The sequence below is a fragment of the Saimiri boliviensis genome, chromosome 6, assembly GCF_048565385.1.
Source record: "Saimiri boliviensis isolate mSaiBol1 chromosome 6, mSaiBol1.pri, whole genome shotgun sequence".
Taxonomy (NCBI): domain Eukaryota; kingdom Metazoa; phylum Chordata; class Mammalia; order Primates; family Cebidae; genus Saimiri; species Saimiri boliviensis.
In genome coordinates, this window is record NC_133454.1 from 115,482,418 (window position 1) to 115,507,799 (window position 25,382).

The window sequence follows — 25,382 nt, forward strand, 5'->3', positions numbered from 1 at the left end:
AAACCCCATCTCTGCTAAAAATACAAAAAATTAGCCAGGCATGGTGGCGCATGCCTGAGTCCCAGCTACTCAGGAGGCCGAGGCAGGAGAATCGCTTGAATCTGGGAGGTAGAGGTTGCAGTGAGCCGAGGTTGTGCCATTGCACTCCAGCCTGGGCAATAAGCGAAACTCTGTCTCAAAAAAAAAAAAAAAAAAAAAAAAAGAAGCTGCTGGGAGTTGCTTGGAGGTTGGTGGCGCAAGACTGAAGGCTAGCAGACAGAGCAATCATGTCACACAAACAAATTTACTATTCGGACAAATACGACAACAAGGATTTTGAGTACTGGCATGTCATGCTGCCCAAGGACATAGCCAAGCTAGTCCCTAAAACCCATTTGATGTCTGAATCCAAATGGAGGAATCTTGGTGTTCAACAGTCAGGGTTGGGTCCATCATATAATCCATGAACCAGAACCTTACATCTTACCGTTCTGGCACCCACTACCCAAGAAGACAAAGAAATGAAGCTGGCAAGCCATTTTTCAGCCTCAAGCGTTACACAGCTGTCCTTACTTCCTAACATCTTTCTGATGGCGTTGTGTTGTCTTCTTGTTTTTCACTTTGATATTTAAAAGATGTTCAATACACTCTGTGAATGTGCTGGTAACTGCTTTGCTTCTTTTTTTTTTTTTTTTTTTTTTTTGAGACGGAGTTTCGCTCTTGTTACCCAGGCTGGAGTGCAATGGCGCGATCTCGGCTCACCGCAACCTCCGCCTCCTGGGTTCAGGCAATTCTCCTGCCTCAGCCTCCTGAGTAGCTGGGATTACAGGCACACGCCACCATGCCCAGCTAATTTTTTGTATTTTTAGTAGAGACGGGGTTTCATCATGTTGACCAGGATGGTCTTGATCTCTCGACCTTGTGATCCACCCGCCTCGGCCTCCCAAAGTGCTGGGATTACAGGCTTGAGCCACCGCGCCCGGCCTTGCTTTGCTTCTTGAGTAGAGCCACCACCACCACGGCCCAGCCTGATGAGTGCTCTGTGGACCCAGAGCCTCAGCTGAGTGTGACCCCAGAAGCCACAGTGTGCTGTGTATCCAGAGCACACTTGGCAGATGGAGGAAGCATCTGAGATTAAGACCATGGCTGTTACAGGGATCGTGTAAACCTGTTTTTGTTTTTTTCTGCCAGGTGTTGGATGTATGGTGACTTGTGGACTTATGTTTCATCATACTGGAAACTTTCCATTTTATTCAAGAAATCTGTTCATGTTATAAACCTTGATTAAAGAGGAAGTTTTTATAATCTTTAAAAAAAAAAAAAAAAAAAAAGGGCCGGGCATGGTGGCTCAAACCTGCAATCCAAGCACTTTGGAGGCCAAGACAGGCAGATCACCTGAGGCCAGGAGGCAAGACCAGCCCGACCAACATGGTGAAACCCCCATCTTAAAAAAAAAAAAAGAAAAGCTTTTAATTCAACGATTATTCCTGAAACAGGAAGTGGCATGAATTAAAAATGGGGCTCAACATGGCTAAAACCAATTATTAATGTCTTCCTTAAACTCAAGTGGTATCAGGGATGGCCTCTGTGATGCTGCTATGTCATTTCCTTTGGAATCACCTGTGGTAAGATTACAATTAACTAAGCATATGTACCTCTCTATATATGTTATTTTATTATAAATAAATAAAATGTTAAATTCTAGCTAGACTTTTCAGCTATTACTTATACTGAATTTCACAGTGCTGACACATTCTATGCTCTCACTAAAAATTTGGTAAATGAACAGATTTATCAGAAAATAAAATTCGTTTTGTGTCATACATCCCATACACAAACTCAAAGGTTACCTAAAAGTAAACATAAATTGTTTCATTAGTCATGTAAGAGGTTCACATTCATTTAGTATCATAATTCCTCCCTTAATTTTTTTCATTTTGTATGTAGTATGCGGTTAAGTTCTTAACAGCAATTTCTTTTTTTTTTTTTTTGAGATGGAGTATCACCTAGGCTGGAGTTCGGTGGCACAATCTTGGCTCACTGCAACCTCCACCTCCAGGATTCAAGTGATTTTCCTGCCTCTTCCTCTCGAGTAGCTAGGATTACAGGTGTGCACCACCACACTCTGCTCATTTTTGCATTTTTGGTAGAGATGGGAGTATCACCATGTTGGCCTGACTGCTCGTGAACTCCTGGCCGCCCACCTCGGCCTCCCAAAGTGCTGGGATTACAGGCGTGAGCTACCTCATACAGCTTCTAAACACGAATTTCTAAAGTTTGATTTATTTATTTATTTATTTATTTATTTATTTTTATTTTTTTTGAGACGGAGTTTTGCTCGTTACCCAAGCTGGAGTGCAATGGGGCTATCTCGGCTCACCGCAACCTCTGCCTCCTGAGTTCAAGCAATTCTCCTGCCTCGGCCTCCATAGCAGCTGGGACTACAGGCATGCGCCACCATGCCCAGCTAATTTCTTTTGTATTTTTAGTAGAGACGGGGTTTCACCATGTTGACCAGGATGGTCTCGATCTCCTGACCTCGTGATCCACCTGTCTTGGCCTTGCAAAGTACTGGGATTACAGGCGTCAGCCACCGCACCCGGCCAGTTTGATTTATTTATGTTTATATGTGTGCATGTTAAGAGACAGGGTCTTGCTCTATTGTCCAGGCTTAAAGCAGTGGATCACTGTAGTCTCAAACTCCTGGCCTCAAGTGATCCTGTTCCCTCAGCATCCTGAGCAGATGACCAGAGGCACAACCTACCATTCCTAGCTAATTTTTTTTTTTTTTTTTTTTTTGCAGAGATGGAATCTCCTGTTGCCCAGGCTGGTCTCAAACTCTTATCCTCATGTGATTCTCCTGCCTTGACCTCTCAAATTGTTAGACAAAATTATTCTTTTTTCTGAGACAGGGTATCACTCTGTCTGGCACGAGTGAAATGGTACGATCACAGCTCATTGCAACCTCAACCTCCTGAGCTCAACCAATTTTCCCACCTGAGTCAGACTCCTGAGTAGCTGGTACTACAGATGCACACAACCATGCCAGGCTAACTTTTGTAGAGAGGGGTTTTGCTATGCTGCCCAGGCTGGTCTCAAAATCCTAGGCACAAGCCATTCTCCTGCCCATATAGCTAGGAATACAGGTCTATGCCACCACATTTGGTTTTTTTTTTTTTTTAAGTACAGACAGGATTTCATTCTGTTGCCCAGCTTGGCCTTGAACTCCTGAGCTCAGCCTCCCAAAGTGCTGACACTACAGGGGTGGACCACTTTGCCTAACCACAAAATACAGGTGTGAGCCACCTCACCTGGCCACAAAATAGTATTTTAAATTGGCAAGAAAGATATTTACATGGACGTTCCTGGCTGGGTGCAGTGGCTCACACCTGTAATCGCAGCACTCTGGGAGGCTGGGGATGGCAGATCACAGGGTCAGGAGATCAAGACCATCCTAGCCAACATGGTGAAACCCTGTCCCTACTAAATATATAAAAATTGGCCAGGCGCAGTGGCTCACACCTGTAATCCCAGCACTTTGGGAGGCCGAGGTGGGCAGATTACCTGAGGTCAGCAGTTCGAAACCAGCCCAATCAACCTGGAGAAACCCCGTCTCTATTAAAACTTTAAAAAATTAGCTGGGCATGGTGGCACATGCCTCTAATCCCAGCTCCTCAGGAGGCTGAGGCAGGAGAACTGCTTGAACCTGGGAGGCAGAGATTGCAGTGAGCCGAGATCACGTCATTATACTCCAGCCTGGATAAGAGAGCACAACACCAACTCAAAAAAAAAAAAAAATTAACTGGCTATGGTGGTGCCCACTTGTAATCCCAGCTACTCAGGAGGCTGAGGCAGGAGAACTGCTTGAACCCAGAAGGCAGAGCCTGCAGTGAGCCAAGATTGCGCCACTGCATTCCAGCCCGGCAACAGAGTGAGATTCTGTCTCAAAGAAAAAAAAAAGATATTTACATAGATGTTTCTTAGACAGTGTCTGTATTTTCTAGTTACCAAATATTTTACTTCTCTTACTGTTTTGGGGTATGCTGGCCAATTTTCTTTTCTTTTTTTTTTTTGAGACAGAGTTTTGCTCCTCTTGCTCGGGCTGGAGTGCAGTGGTGCAATCTTAGCTCACTGTAAGCTCCACCTCCTGGGTTCAAGTGATTCTCCTGCCTCAGCCTCCTGGCTGGGCAGCAAACATTGCAGTTAGCTGAGATTGCGCCACTGCACTTCAGCCTGGGCAACAAGAGTAAAATTCTGTCTCAAAAAAACAAAAAAAAGGGCCGGGCGCGGTGGCTCAAGCCTGTAATCCCAGCACTTTGGGAGGCCGAGGCGGGTGGATCACAAGGTTGAGAGATCGAGACCATCCTGGTCAACATGGTGAAACCCCGTCTCTACTAAAAATACAAAAAATTAGCTGGGCACGGTGGTGCGTGCCTGTAATCCCAGCTACTCGGGAGGCTGAGGCAGGAGAATTGCCTGAACCCAGGAGGCGGAGGTTGCGATGAGCCGAGATTGCGCCATTGCACTCCAGCCTGGGTAACAAGAGCGAAACTCCATCTCAAAAACAAAAAAAAAACAAAAAAAAAAACAAAAAAAAAACTCCATTGCACTCCAGCCTGGGTAACAAGAGCGAAACTCCGTCTCAAAAAAAAAAAAAAAAAAAAAAACTATGTTCCTGGGTTGAGCATAGTGGCTTCTTCTGCCTGTAATGCCACCACTCTGGAAGACCAATGTGGTAAGATCACTTCAACACTGAGTTGTTGTTGTTTTAGATTACTACTAAGTAATTACAACAAGTTCTAGATTACTACTAAGATGTGTTGCAGGCTGGGCGTGGTGACTCATACCAGTAATCACAGCACTTTGGGAGTCTGAGGCAGGCTGATCACTTGAGGTCAGGAGTTCAAGACCACCCTGGCAAACATGGCAAAACCTTGTCTCTACTAAAAATATAAAAATGGCCGGGCGTGGTGGTTCACACCTGTGATCCTAGCACTTTGGGAGGCCAAGGCAGATGGACTGCTTGAGCTTAGGAGTTTGAGACCAGCCTGGGCAACAGGATGAAACCCTGTCTCTACAAAAAAAAAATTCACCAGGTGTGGCAGTGTGCACCTATCGTCCCAGCTACTAGGGAGGCTGAGGCAGAAGAATTACTAGAACCGGGGAGGCAGAGGTTGCAATGAGCTGAGATCGTGCCACTGCACTCCAGCCTGCACAACAGAGCAAGACCCCATCTCTTCAAAAATATATACATATATATTTATACGCTTTGTATATAATATATACTTTATATGTGTGTGTGTATATATATATGTAAAATGTATGTATAAATTAGTTGGGTGTGGTAGCATGCGTGCACCTGTAATCCCAGCTACTCAAGAGGCTGAGGAAGGAGAATCACTTCAGCCCAGGAGGCGGAGGTTGCAGTGAGCCAAGATCAGGCAGCTGCACTCCAGCCTCAGCAACAAGATCAAAATTCCATCTAAAAAAAAAAAAAAAAAAAGTCTGTTGCTACTTACAAGCCTGAGAAACCACAGTCATTCTTCAGAGCCATAGTCTTAAACAGTCTTTTTTTGAGAGGGATGTTGACCCGTCAAACCTCAACATTCTTACCTACCTTTGAGGGATGGTGCCATACAATTTCTCTATCAGCTAACCGTATCAGGCAGTAAATTATTTCTTAAGTATATAACTCTTGGCTGGGCACGGTGGCTCATACCTGTAACCCCAGCACTTTTGGAGGCCAAGGCAGGCAGATCATCTGAGATCAGGAATTCAAGACCAGCCTGGCCAACATGGTGAAACCCTGTCTCTACTGAAAATACGAAAATTAGCCGGGTATGTAGCATGCGCCTGTAATCCCAGCGACTTGGGAGGCTGAGGCAGGAGAATCATTGGAATCCAGGAGGCAGAGGCTGCAGTGAGCTGAGATCGTGCCACTGCACTCCAGCCTGGGCAACAGAGCAAGACTTTGGCTTATAAAAATAATAAACTAGGCCCGGCGCGGTGGCTCAAGCCTGTAATCCCAGCACTTTGGGAGGCCGAGGCGGGTGGATCACGAGGTCAAGAGATCGAGACCATCCTGGTCAACATGGTGAAACCCCGTCTCTACTAAAAATACAAAAAAACTAGCTGGGCGTGGTGGCGCGTGCCTGTAATCCCAGCTACTTAGGAGGCTGAGGCAGGAGAATTGCCTGAGCCCAAGAGGCGGAGGCTGCGGTGAGCCGAGATCACGCCATTGCACTCCAGCCTGGGTAACAAGAGTGAAACTTCGTCTCAAAAAATAATAATAATAATAATAATAATAAACTAAAATACCTCTTATGGCTTGAATGTGCCCCTAAAAAGGATGCTTTCGGGAAAAAAAGTTTTTTTTAACTTTTAAAAAAAAAGGATGTTTTGGAAATTTAATTCCCAATGCAACAGTGTTGGAAAGTGGGGGCCTAATGGAAGGTGTTTACATCTTTAGGGGACATTCAAACCACAGGAGTAATCAATGAAGTTTCTCCTAAATAACATTTAAATTTATATTTTATGTATTTATTTATTTAAGACAGGTTCTCACTGTGTCATCCAGGCTGGAGTACAGTGGTGTGACCTCAGTTCACTGCAACCTCTGCCTCCTGGGTTCTTGTGTCTCACCCTCCTGAGTAGCTGCGATTACAGGCATGCGCCACCACGTCTGGCTAATTTTGGTATTTTTAGTAGAAACAGGGTTTCACCATGTTGGTCAGGCTGGTTTTGAACTCCTGAACTCAGGTGATCCAACCACCTCAGTCTACCAAAGGGCCAGAATTACAGGCATATACCACCACTGCTGGCTAAATTCTATATATTTTATTTAATTTATTTATTTATTTATTTATTTATTTATTTATTTATTTTTTGAGACGGAGTTTCGCTCTTGTTACCCAGGCTGGAGTGCAATGGCGCGATCTCGGCTCACCGCAACCTCCGCCTCCTGGGTTCAGGCAATTCTCCTGCCTCAGCCTCCTGAGTAGCTGGGATTACAGGCACGCACCACCATGTCCAGCTAATTTTTTGTATTTTTAGTAGAGACGGGGTTTCACCATGTTGACCAGGATGGTTTTGATCTCTTGACCTTGTGATCCACCCGCCTCGGCCTCCCAAAGTGCTGGGATTACAGGCTTGAGCCACCGCGCCCGGCCTCTATATATTTTAAATAAGTGTTTAGTCTCAAATGAAATAACATATACATCTTCCAAATACAAAACGCTGTAATGTAGTTCTGAAACTTCTCTCACAACCAAATTTTAGCTTTCTAACCCACAATGGGGTGTTTGGTTTTTTTTTTTAGTGGCAAATGGTGGAGAGAGAGAAATAAACATCTATCATTTTAAGTATCAAACAGTACAAAAAATAACGGGGCACGGTGGCTCATGCCTGTAATCCCAGCACTTTGGGATCAGGCGGATCCCCTGAGGTTGGGAGTTCAAGACCAGCCTCATCAACATGGAGAAACCCCGTCTTTACTAAAAATACAAAAAAAATTAGCCAGGCATGGTGGCGCATGCCTGTAATCTCAGCTACTCAGGAAGCTGAGGCAGGAGAGTCGTTTGAACCCAGGAGGCAGAGGCTGGAGTAAGCTAAGATGGTGCCATTGCACTCAAGCCTGGGCAATAGGAGGAAACTTCTGACTCAAAAAAAAAAAAAAAATTACACAAGTATTCTGAACTGAAAAGAAATTATTGCCAATATATATTTAGACACGGAGTTTCGCTCGTTACCCAGGCTGGAGTGCAATTGCGCGATCTCGGCTCACTGCAACCTCCGCCTCCTGGGTTCAAGCAATTCTCCTGCCTCAGCCTCCTGAGTAGCTGGGATTACCGGCAGGTGCCACCATGCCCAGCTAATTTTTTTTTTGTAATTTTAGTAGAGACGGGGTTTCACCATGTTGACCAGGATGGTCTCGATCTCTTGACCTTATGATCCACCCACCTCGGCCTCCCAAGGTGCTGGGATTACAGGCTTGAGCCACCGCGCCCAGCCCTGGAGTATTTAGCATTAAAACACATTTTACTCTTCCAAGATATATAGAGGAAATTAACATCCTTGGCACTATGTCAGAACTTCATATACATCTGGAAATATCTTAGAGATAAAAGATCCATTTTACAGATGAATCAAGTTCAACCCAATGAGTAACTGCCCCAAAGTGTAAGTGTGAATGCCAGAGTGATGAATTAAACCCGTTTGTCTACAAAACCACTGTTGTAACTACAGTATTCCTTTGTACTTGAAAATACTTATTAAGATCAATTTCAGGCTGGAGTGCAGTGGTGCGATGCTGGGTTCAAGCAATTCTCCTGTCTTAGCCTCCTGAGTAGCTGGGATTGCAGGTGCCTGCCACAACACCAAGCTAATTTTTTTATTTTTAATAGAGACAGGAGCCAGGCGCAGTGGCTCAAGCCTGTAATCCCAGCACTTTGGGAGGCCAAGGCGGGTGGATCACAAGGTCAAGAGATCGAGACCATCCTGGTCAACATGGTGAAACCCCGTCTCTACTAAAAATACAAAACATTAGCTGGGCATGGTGGCGCATGCCTGTAATCCCAGCTACTCAGGAGGTTGAGGCAGGAGAATTGCCTGAACCCAGGAGGCGGAGGTTGCGGTGAGCCAAGATCACGCCATTGCACTCCAGCCTGGGTAACAAGAGTGAAACTCCGTCTCAAAAAAAAAAAAAAAAAAAAAATCAATTTCAGATCCACCAACATTTGTTAGGCAACCAGTCAAGCCAGAGTGTTAGAAAAGGAATAGTAGCTGGCAGGCCTGATGAACACCAAGCTAGTGGGAGGACTAGAAAACTAGTTATAAAATAGCATCAGGAAAAAAAAAGTAGTAAAAAACATTTTGGGTACAGAGAAACAACAAATTTTGCACTGGTCTAAGTGTATATCCCTCAACATTCCCTCACAAACAAACAAATCTTCAATCATGTTTTTGGGAGTAATAATGTGAGCAACACTAAAGCAGTCAACAGAACATTCTACATAAACCCAGTTTGAATTTAATGAAAGACATGAGAAAAAATGTAAGAAATAAAACAAAAGCATACCTGTTGCTTTAACGGCTGTGGGTCTGGTGGTCATGACTGGTTTTGGAGGATTCTGAACGACTCTAGGAACCTCCACCACCACTTCCTGTTCATCTGAATGTAAAAAAGCAAAAAAAAAAAAACACAGTCAGACTCCAGACCAGAGAAAACATTAGAGGTGACAAATCAACCTTTTGATTTAACCTTTCAGGTCTACATTTCATCAATTTTTTTAAAAAGTAGATTTTGGCAGGGCTGACACCTGTAATCCCAGCACTTTGGGAGGTGGAGGTGGGTGGATAACTTCAGGTCAGGAGTTCAAGACCAGCCTGGCCAACATATTGAACCCCATTCTCTATTAAAAATGCCAATAAATAAATAAATAAATAAAATAGGCGGGCGTGGTGGCGCTTGCCTTTAATTCCAGCTACTGGGAGACTGAGGTAGGAGGATTGCTTGAGCCCAGGAGGTGGAGGTTACAGACACTCCAGACTCCAGCCTTGGCCACAGAGGGAGACTCCATCTCTTTTTTTTTTTTTTTGGGAGACTCCATCTCAAAAAATAAAAATAAAAAATAAGGACATTTCGCTGACCCAAATAATTGGGAGATGATAAACACGCAGAGCTGCAACCTTTTTTTTTTTTTTTTTTTTTTGAGACAGAGTTTCACTCTTGTTCCCAGGCTAGTCAAACTCCTCACCTCGAGTGATCCGCCTATCTCGGCCTCCCGATACAGGCGTGAGCCACCACGCCCTGCAGTCCTTCATGTGCCTAGAAACTTCAACATCAAGAGACGACTCTGATCATGGTGAATAAAAATTATTAATACAGATGCATGGCCGGGCGGTGGCTCTCGCTTATAACGATCGCTTGAGCCCTGGAGTTGGAGACCAGAAGAAACCACGTCTCTACTGAAAATACAAAAATCAGCTGGGCGTGGTGGCAGGGTCCCGTAGTGCCAGCTACCCAGGAGGCTGAGGCGGGAGGACCACTTGAACCCGGAGGCAGAGGTTGCAGTGAGCTCGAGATCATGCCACTGCGCTCCAGCTTGGGCGACAGAGCGAGACCTTACCTCAAAAAAAACTAAACTCTCTAAAAGTTACATCTGCAATACTTACAAATACACAGAAAAACAGTAAGTATTCTCCAGGCTATGATAGGACCTGTACGAGAAACGCCAAACACCGCTATTGCGGATTTTTTTTGCAACTAACGACCCAGCATCAGTGATCTCTGAACACCCGAAAAGGTCGCGGCTCTTTCCGCGCCCAGCCCCGCAGTCACTTTTAATCCAAGACCACTCCGGCGAGAACCACACAAATACCTGGGAACCCCCAAACTCCATTTCTCCAGGACTTTTGCTAGTGTGGGGACAACTCGTCGGCTGGCACGTTAAAAAGAACTTCTAAACGTCTTTGTCTCCGTTTCAACAACGCCGAAAGGAGGCAGATGACGCGCTGGAAAAGCCCGGACCACAGTCACAGGCCGCGCACGCGGAAACGCAGCCTCACACCAACCCTCTGCGTGACCCAAAAACGACCCCGGGCGTTTGGGAGACTCGGGGGTGCCCGAGCCTCGGTCGCAGTGCAAATGTTCCCGAGGCAACCCCCGCACCAGAGATGGCGCCTCAGGGTAGGCCCGAGCCGAGAGCGCAGAGCCCGGCCGAGTCCTTCTGCGGCCCGGAGCCCACGGCCGCCCCGCCCGCAGGCCCGCAGCAGGCAGGCCTCGGAGGCCGACCTCGCCCGCCTCCCTCGCCACATCCGGCCAGGCGTCCTGAGGAGCCTAGGCCGCAAGCCCTGAGCTCGAGTTCCGGGGCCCCCCGCGCACCCTTGCCTTCTGAAGACGAGTCGTCCGGGGCTGCGGCGGCAGTCACCGAGGCGGCGGTGGTCGTCGCCGCCGCCGGGGCGGGCTGGCTGGGGGCCGCTGCCGTCGAGTCCGGCTCAGCGTCCGGTTCCGGCTCCGGGTCCCGGCCCGGCGTGCTACCTCGAGGACCCGGCGGAGAGAGCTGCAGGATAGGCCTGCGGCCGGGTACCGCCCGGGACTTCTTCCCCATCGCGAGCCCAAGCGCGAGCAGCGAGCGTCGGGCGGCCGAGAGGGGCGGGCACAGGGCGCCGCGACGCGTAATCAATATTCATACACCGCGACGCCGCCTCCTGCCCCGATCCGCTTTCAACCGGCGGAGCGCGCGCTCGCGCAAGCGCCTCCTGCACCTCGGCTCTTCTGGGCTCCTCCTCACCGGGAGAAAAGGCGGGCTTACCCATGGCGCTAGGCGATTGGCTGTTTTGACCCAGGGAAGGGACCGGTGGCCAATGGAAAAGGAAAAAGGGTGAGCGTCCAGCCAATAGTGCGGAAGGGCCTAAATTAGAATAACTACCCCACTTCCGTCGGGTTCCACCCATGCGCTTTCCCTGAGTTTTTTTCTTTACTCTCTTGTCCTCCATCTTGTGGCTATTCTCGGCCAAGCGTTCTGTGTTATTCGTCTTCTAGAAAGGTGTTCTGCTAGGCCGGGCGCAGTGACTCACGCCTGTAATCCCAGCACTTTGGGAGGCGGGGCCGAGGCGGATGGATCACGAGGTCAGGAGTTCGAGACCACCCTGGCCAAGATTTTGAAACCTCGACTCTACTAAAAATACAAAAAAATTAGCCGGGCCGGGCGCGGTGGCTCAAGCCTGTAATCCCAGGACTTTGGGAGGCCGAGGCGGGTGGATCACGAGGTCGAGAGATCGAGACCATCCTGGTCAACATGGTGAAACCCCGTCTCTACTAAAAATACAAAAAATTAGCTGGGCATGGTGGCGCTTGCCTGTAATCCCAGCTACTCAGGAGGCTGAGGCAGGAGAATTGCTTGAACCCGGGAGGCGGAGGTTGCGGTGAGCCGAGATCGCGCCATTGCACTCCAGCCTGGGTAACAAGAGCGAAACTCCGTCTCAAAAAAAAAAAAAAAAAAAAATTAGCCGGGCGCGGTGGCAGGCATCTGTAATCCCAGCTACTCGGGAGGCTGAGGCACGAGAATCGCTTGAACCCGGGCAGCAGAGGTTGCAGTGAGCCGAGATCGCCACTGCACTTCAGCATGGGCGACAGTGATACTGTCTCAAAAAAAAAAAAAAAAGGTGGGCTGCTTTCCAGGCCCTTCCCCAAGTTTCGCCCTGATAATCGTGACTTACTGTGGGTATAGCATGAACTTTAGGACAGTGGCTGCTTTACGCTATTGTAATTTCTTAGAGCACACAAATAGATGTCTCATATTTTCTCGCTTATTAGCTGGGAAAAATGACAGTCTACTACCTACAAGGAAAAAGCCTAAAATTGCTGGGATGGAATACAGGAACGTTACCAGTCTTTTTTTTTTTTTTTTTTTTTTTTTTCGTTACCAGTCTTATCCCACTACTATCATCAGCCTGTTTTAATTAACTCTTGCTTTAACACTCCCACCTCTCCGTCTCCTCTACTTCCGGAGCCAGCTGCTTGGAGCATCACCTCCCTCACCTTTCTTTTGCACTGGCTGGAATAATTACTGCATCATCTGATAAACGCCATCCTCTGAGGCGCAGTGCAGGCGCAGAGCAGGCGTGACCTCTCCTGCTCAGCCCCTCCCTGGCACTCGACATCCTGTTGACATCTGTCTCCCCTCCAAACTAAGGAATGCAAGTGGTACTTATTTTTATATCCACGGCAGCTCAGTTCCCACTAAAAATATCTACTTACTGAGCTCTATGTGTCAGTCAGTAAGCGCTTTACACGAAGAATTGCATTTGATTCTCTTTTAAAATGATTGTTTCTAATTTTATTTATTATTTATATATATTTTTTGAGACCAAGTCTCGCTCTGTCGCCAGGCTGGAGTGCAGTGGTGCAATCTCGGCTCACTGCAACGTCCGCCTCCTGGGTTCAAGCGATCCTCCTGCCTCAGCCTCCCGAGTAGCTGGGACTACCGGCATGCACCTCCACGCCCGGCTAGTTTTTGTATTTTTAGTAGAGAGGGGGATTCACCATCTTGGCCAGGGTGGTCTCGATTTCTTGACCTCGTGATCTGCCCGCCTTGGCCTCCCGAAAGTGGTGGGATTACAGGCGTGAGCCACGACGCCCGGCCTTCTAATTTTATTTTAAAAGTGTCTTGCTGGCTGGACATGGAGTCCATGTTGGAGTACATGATTATACCTCACTGCAGCCTCGAACTCCTGGGCTCAAGCCATCCTCTTGCCTCAGCTTACATTGTATGTAGGACTACAGTTGTGTGCCACCATGCCTGGCTAATTTTTTAATTTTTGTTTTTTTATACAGAGTCACCCAGGTTGGAGTGCAGTGGTGTGATCCTGGTTCACTGCAACCTCCACCTCGCAGGTTCAAGCAATTCTCCTGCCTCAGCCTCCCAAGTCACTGGGACTACAGGCGCTTGCCATCACCCCCACTAATTTTTGTACTTTTAGTACCACCTCCCAGGTTCAAGAGATTCTTCTGCCTCAGCCTCCTGAGTAGCTGAAATTACAGGCATCCACCACCATGCCCAGCTAATTTTTTGTGTTTTTAGTAGAGCCAGGGTTCCACAATGTTGTCCAAGCTGCTCTCGAATTCCTGGCCTCAGGGGATCCAACCACCTTGGCCTCCCAGAGTGCTAGAATTACAAGTGTTAGCCACTGCAGCTGGCTAATTATTTCATTTTTTTGTAGAGATGGGATCTCATTGTATTGCTCAGGCTTGGTCTCAAATTTCTGGCCTCGAGTGATCCTCCTGCCTTGGCCTCGTTTTGGGATTACAGTTGTGAGCCACTGTCCCTGGCCTGCATTTGATTCTCACAACAACCATCTAGTGTAGCTACTATTATCCCCAGTTTACAGATATCTCAAATTGGTGGTTGAATGCAAAAGCCACTGGAGCAGCTGCTTGTCCGTTTTGTTCCCTGTATATGAAATATACTTTCTGGAACATAGTAGCACTCAGCAAACCTTTTTGAGTGAATATGTACAAACTTGAAACAAGGAGCAAGACGTCATTCTTTTTCCTGCCTATGGGGAGAGTTTCTGGATTAGGATGTCCTGAGATTATACAGATTTCTGAAAATTTAAAAGGTAGAAGCAGGAAAGAATTTGCTTGGGTTTTTGTCTTGTTTTGCTTTTGAGATGGAGTTTCACTCTTTTACCCAGGCTGGAGTGCAGTAATGCAATCCCAGCTCACTGCAACCTCCGCCTCCCAAGTTCAAGCAATTCTCCTGCCTCAGCCCCCAGAATAGCTGAGATTATTGGCACCCACCACCACAACCAGCTAATTTTTTTTTTTTTTTTTTTTTTTTTTGAGACGGAGTTTCGCTCTTGTTACCCAGGCTGGAGTGCAATGGCGCGATCTCAGCTCACCGCAACCTCCGCCTCCTGGGTTCAGGCAATTCTCCTGCCTCAGCCTCCTGAGTAGCTGGGATTACAGGCACGCACCACCATGCCCAGCTAATTTTTGTATTTTTAGTAGAGACGGGGTTTCACCATGTTGACCAGGATGGTCTCGATCTCTTGACCTCGTGATCCACCCGCCTCGGCCTCCCAAAGTGCTGGGATTACAGGCTTGAGCCACCGCGCCCGGCCCTAATTTTTGTATTTTTAAGAGATGGGGTTTTGCCATGTTGGCCAGGCTGGTCTCAAATTCCTGACCTTAGGTGATCCGCCTGACTCGGCCACGCAAAGTGCTAGGATTACAGGCAGGAGCCACTGTGCCCGGCCCCAAGAATTCGCTGTTGTTTGTTTGTTTGTTTGTTTGTTTAAGACGGGGTTTCAGGCTGGGCGCGGTGGCTCAAGCCTGTAATCCCAGCACTTTGGGAGGCCGAGGCGGGTGGATCACGAGGTCAAGAGATCGAGACCATCCTGGTCAACATGGTGAAACCCCGTCTCTACTAAAAATACAAAAAAATTAGCTGGGCATGGTGGCGTGTGCCTGTAATCCCAGCTACTCAGGAGGCTGAGGCAGGAGAATTGCCTGAACCCAGGAGGCAGAGGTTGCGGTGAGCCAAGATCGCGCCATTGCACTCCAGCCTGGGTAACAAGAGCGAAACTACTCCATCTCAAAAAATAAATAAATAAATAAAATAAAAAAATAAAAAAATAAAAAAGCTCCTTAGGTTATTCTAATGCTTAGCCAGAGTTGATAACCATTGGCTTTTTTTTCTAGCTTCACTGAGGGATAATTGATTAAAAATTTTATATATTTGAAGTATATAATGTGATGATTTAATGTACATATATATAGTGAAATGATTAGCACAGTGTTCAATAATATTTACAGGAGGCAACGCCAGGCGCCGTGGCTCACGCCTGTAATCCCAGCACTTTGGGAGGCTGAGGTGGGTGGATCACCTGAAGTCAGGAGCTCAAGACCAATCTGACTTACATGGTGAAACCCTGTCTCTACTAAAATACAAAAATTACGGGGGCAGGGGATGGAGACAGCAAACCACTATGGCATGTATGTACCTATGCAACAATCCTGCAGGATGCAGGATGTGCACATGTACCCCACAGCCCAAAGTACAATTAAAAAAAGATACAAAAATTATCTGAGTGTGATGGCACATGCCTGTAATCTCAGTTACTCAGGAGGCTGAGGCAGGACACTCACTTGAACCCAGGAGGCAGAGGTTGCAGTGAGCTGAGGTCGCATCATTGCACTCCAGCCTGGGCGACAAGAGCAAAATTCTGTCTCAAAAAATAAATAAATAATAAACATTTATAGGAGACCATTGTTTTGGACTGAGCTCCTGTACTAGGCCCCAGTAGGCCATACTAAAATGGAGTTACTCATGCTAGCGTTCCCTATCAGTAAATTAAAATGAAGTTGTTTGGCTGGGCACGATGGTTCATGCCTGTAATCCCAGCACTTTGGGAGGCTGAGGTGGGAGGATCACTTGAGCCCAGGATTTCAAGACCAGCCTGAGCAACATAGCAAGACTCCATCTCTATTTTTAAAAAAAAATGAGTCCTGGCACAGTGGCTCACGCCTGTAATCCCAGCACTTTGGGAAGCAGAGGCCGGCAGATCACGAGGTCAAGAGATCGAGACCATCCTGGCCAACATGGTGAAACCTTATCTCTACTAAAAGTACAAAAATTAGCTGAGCTTGGTGGCACACACCTGTAGTCCTAGCTACTTGGGAGGCTGAGGCAGGAGAATCACTTGTACTGGGGAGGCAGAGGTTGCAGTGAGACGAGATCACGCCACTGCACTCCAGTCTGGGCAACAGAGCAAGACTCCATCTCAAAAAAAAAAAAAAAGAAAAAAAAGAAAAGAAAAGAAAAGAAAAGAAAGAAAAAGAAGTTGTTTATGTTACCATCTGGGAAATCAGGAGACAGAGATAATACCCAAGTCTCTAAACAGGCCAGCTTTAGTCACTATGTTAAGGAAATCCCTTTTGTTTTAACCTTTACAAGGAAAGTAGCTTTGAAACTATCTCCAGCCTGAGCAACATAGCAAAACTCCTCAAAAAATAACAAAAATTCACCTGTAGTTCCAGCTACTTGGAATGCTGAGGTGGGAGAATCAGTTGAGCCCTGGAGGCCCAGGCTGTAGTCAGCCATGATTGGGCCATGCAGTCCAGCTGGGGTGCCAGAGTGAGACCCTATCTGGAAAAAAAAAAAAAAAAAAAAAAGGAAGCTACCAAGCTGTGTTTTGTTTTCTCCTTTCCTTAGCTCTTTTCTGTCTTTAAGACCAGCCTCCTCTGTTTAACTTGTTGGAACACTCATTCTATTTTATGGAATGAAATGTTGCCCAATTCATTGGTGAAATGACCGCACCTGGCCTGATTTTTATTTTCCTGGACTTATTTCACTGCACATGTCATTAAGAAATTAATCCAGGTAGGCCGGGCATAGTGGCTCACTCCTGTGATCTCAGCACTTTGGGAGGTGGAGACGGGCAGATCAGAAGTTTGAGACCAGCCTGACCAACATGGTGAAACCTCGTCTCTACTAAAAATACACACAAAAAAAAAATTAGCTGGGAGTGGTGGTAGGCGCCTGTAATCCCAGCTACTCAGGAGGCTGAGGCAGGAGAATTGGTTGAACCCAGGAGATGGAGATTGCAGTGAGCCGAGATTGCACCACTGCACTCCAGCCTGGAAGACAGAGTGGGACTCTGTCTCAAGAAAAAAGAAAGAAAGAAAGAAATTAGTCTAGGTAATGGATATAACATAGGAATTTCATATTCCCTGGTGCCCATCTTCATCAGGGAAAGTAGAAAGGCCTATTGCCCGAGAGAGTCTGAACTGCTCCCCAAAAAGACATAGGCCTATCCCCTTATAAGATGCTTTATGGATTGCCTTATCTACATTCTACTGCAGATCTTCCTACATTTGAAACAAAGATCAGTTTCTCAGAAATTATATACTTGGTGTATCTTCCACTTTCTCTTCCCTGAGAACTAACAGGTCTTTTTGCACAGGTGCCACCCCTCGAGTTTCCAGGATACCAACATCAGTCTAGGGACCACATCCTTGTCAAAAGTTGGAGAGAAGGAAAAGCTCAAACCAGCCTGGGAAAAACCTTACATACTGCTCCTAACTCAAAACTGCAATCTAGACAGCAGAAAGAGGACAGACCCATCACACCTGAGTCTAGAAAGCACCATCCCCTCCGGAGTCATAGGCCATAGTCCCAGGAAACCCTACCAAACTAACGCTAAGAAAAGTTTAACCCTCCTTCATTTATTTTATTATTCTTTCTTCTTTCCTTGTTCTACTGCTGACCACCTTGTTATTAATGTAACCAGGTCACCTTTTCCTCAGACAGTCACATTTAATGGCCTGTCTCGCCATACCTTGCGGGTATCTCCAAAACCAAAGGTACTGGCCTCCTCAGAAAAATATCTCTATTGTTCCAAAGTGACTTTTAACCTCCGTGACCCTTGCTTCATAGAAACCAAGTCCCCCATATTTCTCAAATTTTAGGAACTAAATGAAGTTGAGTTTCCAGGATGGTACTGTCCCTCCTAGATGATATCCTATGGACCACTGAGGAACAAGGAGGAATTCCTCAAAGGGCTGCACCTCTCTAAAGCCATACCTCCGTTTCACCAAAGAAAGTGTTCCTTCTAATTGTCAACAGTACTGCCAGCGCGGTGGCACGTGCTTGTAGTCCCAGCTACTCAAGAGGCTGAGGTGGGAGGATTGCTTGAGCCCAGGAGTTCTGGGCTGTAGTGTGCTATGCCGATCAGATGTCTGTTGTAAGTTCAGCACAAATATGGTGACCTTCTGGGAGTGGGGGACCACCAGGTTGCCTAAGGAGGGGTGAACCAGCCCAAGTCAGAGATGGAGCAGGTCAAAACCCCAGTGCTGATCAGTAGTGGGATTGCACCTGTGAATAGCCACTGCACTCCAGCCTGGGCAACATAGCGAGACCCTGTCTCTTAAAAAACAAACAAACAAACAAACAGTAATTGTCAACAATGCGATCCAGGGCAGCTCTCTCTTCTTACCTCAGTCTCTACTGACCTTGACCCCACTTTGGGTTGCTTCTATGTTACAAGAGCCAACTTGGCCGGTACAGACTTCATGAGGTCTTTCGAAATTCATTTTATTAATCCCTCATCCTTTTTGTCCCCCTCCCCCTCTTCTCTTTTGGACCTCTTCTGATCGAACTGTTGTCCTTTCTAAGCCCAATAACGGGACCAAAGTAGACTTTGTAGAAGTAAATGATTTAAAATAAACTTTAGCAATAGAGATAAGATAACAAGGTACAGGCCGGGCGTGGTGGCTCACGCCTGTAATCCCAGCACTTTGGGAGGCCGAGGCGGGTGGATCACGAGGTCAAGAGATCGAGACCACCCTGGTCAACATGGTGAAATCCCGTCTCTACTAAAAATACAAAAAATTAGCTGGGCATGGTGGCGCATGCCTGTAATCCCAGCTACTCAGGAGGCTGAGGCAGGAGAATTGCCTGAACCCAGGAGGCGGAGGTTGCGATGAGCCGAGATCGCGCCATTGCACTCCAGCCTGGGTAACAAGAGCGAAATTCTGTCTCAAAAAAAAAAAAAGATAACAAGGTACAAATGCCTGGTTGGAATGGGTCAAATATTCTGTCCCCACGTTAAACAAAAGCAATTGTTATGCTTGTATGCATGACAGGCCAGAGGCCCAGATTGTCCCCTTTCCACTAGGATGCTTCTCCAGTCAACCAGGCATGGGCTGTATGGTAGCTCTTTTCCAAGATTTTACAGCCTGGAGTAACAAGTCATGCCAAGCTCTCTCTCTGCTACATCCTGAAGTTCAACACCCTGCAGGTCAGCCCCCGAGGGCCATCCAGCCTCCATCTCCCGACACTAAGTTCACTTCGTGTTTGTGATGACCAGGAGGAAACTTAGCTTTCCTTGGAGACCTGAAGAGATGCGGGGAGCTTAAGACTTTTCGAGAGCTTACCCTTGTTCATCCCTAGCAATGTACAGTGGTACTTTCACTGTAGTGGACTTTTACTGGACACTCTGCCAAGTAATTAGAGTGGCACTTGGGCTCTAGTTTCACCCTGGCATTTCGTTAACCAGAGGAAGAAAAAATACAGCATCATAAAGCAAGAGAAGCCCCTTATGAGTCTTTCGATTCTCACATTTATTTAGATGTAATTGGAGATCCATGAGGAGTATCAGATACATTTAAAGCCCGAGATCAAATAGCTGCAGGATTTGAGTCAATATTTTGGCAGATGACAAGTAATAAGAACGTAGATTGGATAAATTACATTTATTACAACCAATGGTCGTTTATTAACTACACTAGAGATGCTGTTAAAGGAATAGCTGAACAATTAGGGGCTGCTAACCAGACAGCGTAGGAAAATAGAATAACTTTAGACATGATATTAGCAGAAAGAGGAAGAATTTGCATCATTATTAAAACTCAGTGTTGTACTTTCATCCCAAATAATACCACCCGTGATGGAAGTATAACAAAGGCATTGCAAGGTCTAACTGTTCTGTCCAATGAGTTAACCAAAAACTCAAGGATAAATGACACCTTCACAGGCTGGCTAGAAAAAAGGTTCAGTAAATGGAAAGGAATCGTAGCCTCAATTCTTCTCTCGCAGCTGTAGTAGGTGTACTCATTCTTGTCAGGCATTGTGTCATACCGTAAGTCAGTAGGCTGGTGCAAAGACTCATAAAAGCAGCATTTACTAAAACCTCCCTTAATTCTCCTCCACCTTATTCAGAGAAGCATCTTCTTTTAGAAAATCAAGCAGAACAACTAAGCCAAGACATTTTTTTTTTAAAAAGATGGGGTTTCACCATGTTGGTCAGGCTGGTTTTGAACTACCGACCTCAGGTGATCTGCCCACCTTGGCCTCCAAAGTGCTTGGATTACAGGCGTGAGCCATCACGCCCAGCAAGCCAAGACATTTTAAGGACATTTGAAGAGAAAGCTGTAAAAAATTCAAGAAGAAGGAGTTGTTGAATACAATGAGTTCTAAATTTCTCTTCAAAGAATCAGCATGTCAGATTGTTCAGTTCTTTGTCCTCCATTTTAAAATTTAACTTCCCTGTAGTTTGAATAAACAACCTTTTCCACCAGTTCTTTTTAAATTATTATTATTATTTTAATAAAATAGAGATGGGGTGTCACCATGTTGGCCAGGCTGGTCTTGAACTCCTGACCTCAGGTGATCCACCCATCTCGGCCTCCCAAAGTGCTGGAATTACAGGCGTGAGCCACCATGCCTGGCCAACTTTAAACATTTTTTTGCAGAGACGAGGTCTCACTATGTTGCCCAGGCTGATCTTGAACTCCTGGGCTCCAGTGATCCTCCCACCTTGGCTTCCAAAAGTGTTGGGATTATAGGCATGAGTAGATTTAATCTTAATTCCAAAAGCTGATCATTCTGAATTCATTTTTTTTTTTTTTTTGAGACGGAGTTTCGCTCTTGTTACCCAGGCGGGAGTGCAATGGCGCCATCTCGGCTCACCGCAACCTCCGCCTCCTGGGTTCAGGCAATTCTCCTGCCTCAGCCTCCTGAGTAGCTGGGATTACAGGCATGTGTCACCATGCCCAGCTAATTTTTTTTTTTTTTTTGTATCTTTAGTAGAGACGGGGTTTCACCATGTTGACCAGGATGGTCTCGATCTCTTGACCTTGTGATCCACCCGCCTCAGCCTCCCAAAGTGCTGGGATTACAGGCTTGAGCCACCGTGCCCGGCTATTCTGAATTCATTTTAAGGCTCTGGCTTTCCGAGGTTACTTTCAGAGGTGGACTGTTCACAGATGTCTCAACTTTAGTAGGGTTAGAATGAAATTTTATGATTGTGTATTTGTTGATTTATCAGAATTTTATTTTATTTGGTTTCACTCCAAAGTGGGCGTACTTTGTACAATTCAATTCCAACTCTAAGCACCTGAATTTGGCTTTGGACTTCATTGGGTTCAGTCCTAAGACTGACTTCAGCTACAAGGGAGATCCCCAGTCCTCTGACACTTCTTTTTTTTTTTTTTTTTGACATGGAGTCTCACTCTGTAGCCCAGGCTGGAGTGCAGTGGCATGATCTTGGCTCACTTGCAATCCTTGTTCAAGTGATTCTTGTTTCTCAGCCTCCCAAGTAGCTGGGATACAGGCATGTGCCACCACGCCTGGCTAATTTTTGTATTTTCAGTAGAGATGGGTTTTTGCTGTGTTGGCCAGGCTGGTCTCAAGTTCCTAACCTCAGGTGATCTGCTTGCCTTGGGGCCTCCTGAAATGCTGGGGTTACAGGCATAAGCCACTGTGCCCAGCCCCTCAGACACTTCTGACCAGCTACAAATTCAGGCTTCCCAGGACCCTGTTTCTGTCATTCACTAGAACCACTCGGAATGTAGGAAAGCAGCATACATATGCTTATGGGTTTACTATAAAGGATAGTGAATAGAACAAGGTCTGGGAGGGAGCACAGAGCTTCCATGCTGCCTGTGGAGTCAGGGCCTGTCACCCTCCCAGCACATCAATGCCTTTACCAACAGGGAAGCTCCACCAAATCTTGATGTCTGGAGTTTTGCTGGGCCTTCATTACATAGGCGTAATTGATTAAATCACTGGCTGTGTGATTGAACTCAATCTCTAAGCTTCCTGGCCAGGCGTGGAGGCCAGGCTGGTCTGAAACTCCTTGCCTCAAGTGATCTGCTGCTTTGGCCTTCCAAAGTGCTGGGATTATAGGCGTGAGCCACTGTACCTGGCCCAGGTGTATTCTTTACAGATACTTTCTTTTTTTTTTCTTAAAGCCAATTGTTCTGAATACAGATACATTCTTTATTTGACCTTGTGTGTTTTGGGGGAAGTTAACTTAAAATATGAAGTGTCATTTACTGGAAGATATATATATATATATATATATATATATATATATATATATATATAATAATATATATATATATATTAGAGACAGAGTCTTGTTATGTTGCCCAGGCTGGAGTGCAGTTGTTATTCACAGGCACGATCCCACTACTGATCAGCACGGGAGTTTTGACTTGCTCAGTATCCGACCTGGGCTGGTTCACCCCTCCTTAGGCAACCTGGTGGTCCCCCGCTCCCGGGAGGTCACCATATTGATGCCGAACTTAGTGCGAACACCCGATCAGCATAGTGCACTGCAACCCAGAACTCCTGGGTTCAAGCGATCCTCCCATCTCAGCCTCCCGAGTAGCTGGGACTACAGGCACGCACCACCAAACCCAGCTAGAAGAAATATATTTTTTTTTTATTTTTTTATTTTTTTTTTTGAGACGGAGTTTCGCTCTTGTTACCCAGGCTGGAGTGCAATGGCGCGATCTCGGCTCACCGCAACCTCCGCCTCCTGGGCTCAGGCAATTCTCCTGCCTCAGCTTCCTAAGTAGCTGGGATTACAGGCACGCGCCACCATGCCCAGCTAGTTTTTTGTATTTTTAGTAGAGACGGGGTTTCACCATGTTGACCAGGATGGTCTCGATCTCTCGACCTTGTGATCCACCCGCCTCGGCCTCCCAAAGTGCTGGGATTACAGGCTTGAGCCACCGTGCCCGGCCAAGAAATATTTTTTAGTCTAGTGACTGACATAGGTCATTTGAACAATAAATTGGCTTTTTGATGATAGAGTTCTGTGCAGGCACCGAAAGGTATATTTTTTGTGGCAAGGGATTAATGATAAATGATGACTTATTTATATTAAAGGGTCTCCCTATTTTGAAAAAAAAAAAAAACAGAATTGATATTTTTATGTATAGGTACCATTTGAAAGAACTGTGAAGATGAAAGAACTTTAGAAAACTTCTATAATATATTCTATGTTCTAGTAGAAAAAATTACAGCTAAAACTTGGTCAATATGAAACTCAGTGTGTTTGAGACAGAATCTCACTGGAGTGCAATGGCATGATCTCGGCCCACTGCAACTTATGCCTCCCAGGTTCAAGCGATTCTCCTGCCTCAGACTCCTGAGTAGCTGGGACTACAGGTGCGGGCCACCACACTTAGCTGATTTTTTTGTATTTTTAGTAGAGACAGGGTTTCACCATGTTAGCCAGGATGGTCTTGATATCCTGACTTCGTGATTCACCTGCCTCGGCCTCCCAAAGTGCTGGGATTACAGGCATGAGCCACTGCACCAGCTGTCATAAATTCTAACATTAAAAAAACCTACTTTTGTTGTCATAGGCTGGTAAGGTAGGTGGCTTACCAGCTCTAACTGGTTAAATTATTTAAGAACTATGAAATTAAGGTTTCATCTAAGAGTCACAACTTTAAGTAGCTAGATACTAAAAAGGAATGAACTTTTTTTTTGAGATGGAGTGCAACGGGATGGTCTTGGCTCACTGTAACCTCTGCCTCCCGGGTTCCAGCGATTCTCCTGCCTCAGCCTCCTGAGTAGCTGGGATTACAGGCACCTGCCACCATGCCCAGCTAATTTTTGTATTTTTAGTAGAGACAAGTTTTCGCCATGTTGGTCAAATTGGTCTTGAACTCGACCTCAGGTGATTCACCTGCCTCAGCCTCCCAAGGTGCTGGGATTGCAGGTGTGAGCCACCACACCTGGCCGGAAGGAACTTTTTTTTTTTTTTGAGACGGAGTTTCGCTCTTGTTACCCAGGCTGGAGTGCAATGGCGCAATCTTGGCTCACCGCAACCTCCGCCTCCTGGGTTCAGGCAGTTCTCCTGCCTCAGCCTCCTGAGTAGCTGGGATTACAGGCACGTGCCACCATGCCCAGCTCATTTTTTGTATTTTTAGTAGAGATGGGGTTTCACCATGTTGACCAGGATGGTCTCGATCTCTTGACCTCGTGATCCACCCGCCTCGGCCTCCCAAAGTGCTGGGATTACAAGCTTGAGCCACCGCGCCCGGCCGGAACCTTTTAAATACTACTTTATGATGAGAAAGTTGCCAGCATTGGGAAAAACAAGGAATACTGCTGCTATTATAGATTATTAAATTAACACACAGTCCAGCAATCAAAAATGCAGACTCAAAACTGAGAAAAGTAAGTGGAGTGGAAGGATGGGGGCATGCTCTGCTCTGGTTGGGACTCAAAGTGAGGAAGGTAGAAGACAATGGACAGAAGAGCTGGGCTAGGTTGAGCATAGGTTCTAGAACAGGAAAAGCTGCTCAGTATCTTGTGAACTGCCAGCATGGAAACCACTGCATTGATCAGCAACACAAATGGTGGGGGAGGTTCTAGAATAGGGACAGCTTCTGACTACTCGTTGCTCTCCAGAGATGGCTACAACAGGGTTTGGTCAAATTGTTACCCAGGCTGGAGTGAAGTGACATGCTCAAGGCTCACTCCAACTTCCACCTCCTAGGCTGAAGCCATTGTCCTGCCTCAGCCCCTCCATTAACTGGGACTATAGGTATGAACCACCATGTCCAGCTAATAGTTTTTTTGGAGAGATGTGGTTTTCACACGTTGATCTTGAACTCCTGACTTCAAGTGATCTGCCTGCCTCAGCTTCCCAAAGTGCTGGGATTACAGGAGTGAGCCACCATGCCTGGCCCTTGATGTTTTTCATACTACGGGTTATGATCCATTAGTCACTCATAAGCATATCAGGATACACAGTAGGTGAGGATACAAATTTTGTGAAACTTTTCTTTTGGTTATATGTGTGTATGTAGGTCAAAATGTCTTTCTTACTGTCGTTGAAAGCCACAGGTTTAGAGAGCTGGGAGGACAGGGGCTCTCCCAGTTCCTAATTGCCCCAAATGCCTCATATTAATCACAGTAGAGCAAAAATGGGGGGAAAAAAAAGAACCACACACTCCAATTATCTACCAACAACAGCACCACAGAGAAATTCACATTGTTAATTAAAGTATATAATGTAAATATGGTATTGAAAGTATAAAAATTAAAGGCTTATGCAAAACTCAAGAAGGGTCAAAAGGCTATACAAGCAAG

General features: G+C 46.2%; 1 protein-coding gene and 1 pseudogene across 2 annotated transcripts in view; one reads left to right on the plus strand and one right to left on the minus strand.

The window, feature by feature from the left end:
* FNBP4 (formin binding protein 4) overlaps positions 1 to 11,238 on the minus strand; it is a 59,920-nt gene extending 48,682 nt beyond the window's left edge. The window contains exons 1-2 of one of the 2 annotated variants that reach the window (XM_039470860.2): positions 10,868 to 11,238; positions 9,056 to 9,148 (exon numbers count right to left, since the gene is read on the minus strand). In XM_039470860.2, coding sequence (XP_039326794.1) covers positions 9,056 to 9,148; positions 10,868 to 11,087 — 313 coding nt within the window. In that variant the 5' untranslated portion in view covers positions 11,088 to 11,238. Of the gene's footprint in view, positions 1 to 9,055; positions 9,149 to 10,861 lie in introns of both variants that reach the window. The other variant, XM_039470859.2, reaches the window with a different exon arrangement.
* Positions 267 to 504, plus strand: LOC120364611 (cyclin-dependent kinases regulatory subunit 1 pseudogene; annotated as a pseudogene).
* Positions 11,239 to 25,382: the final 14,144 nt, after the last annotated feature.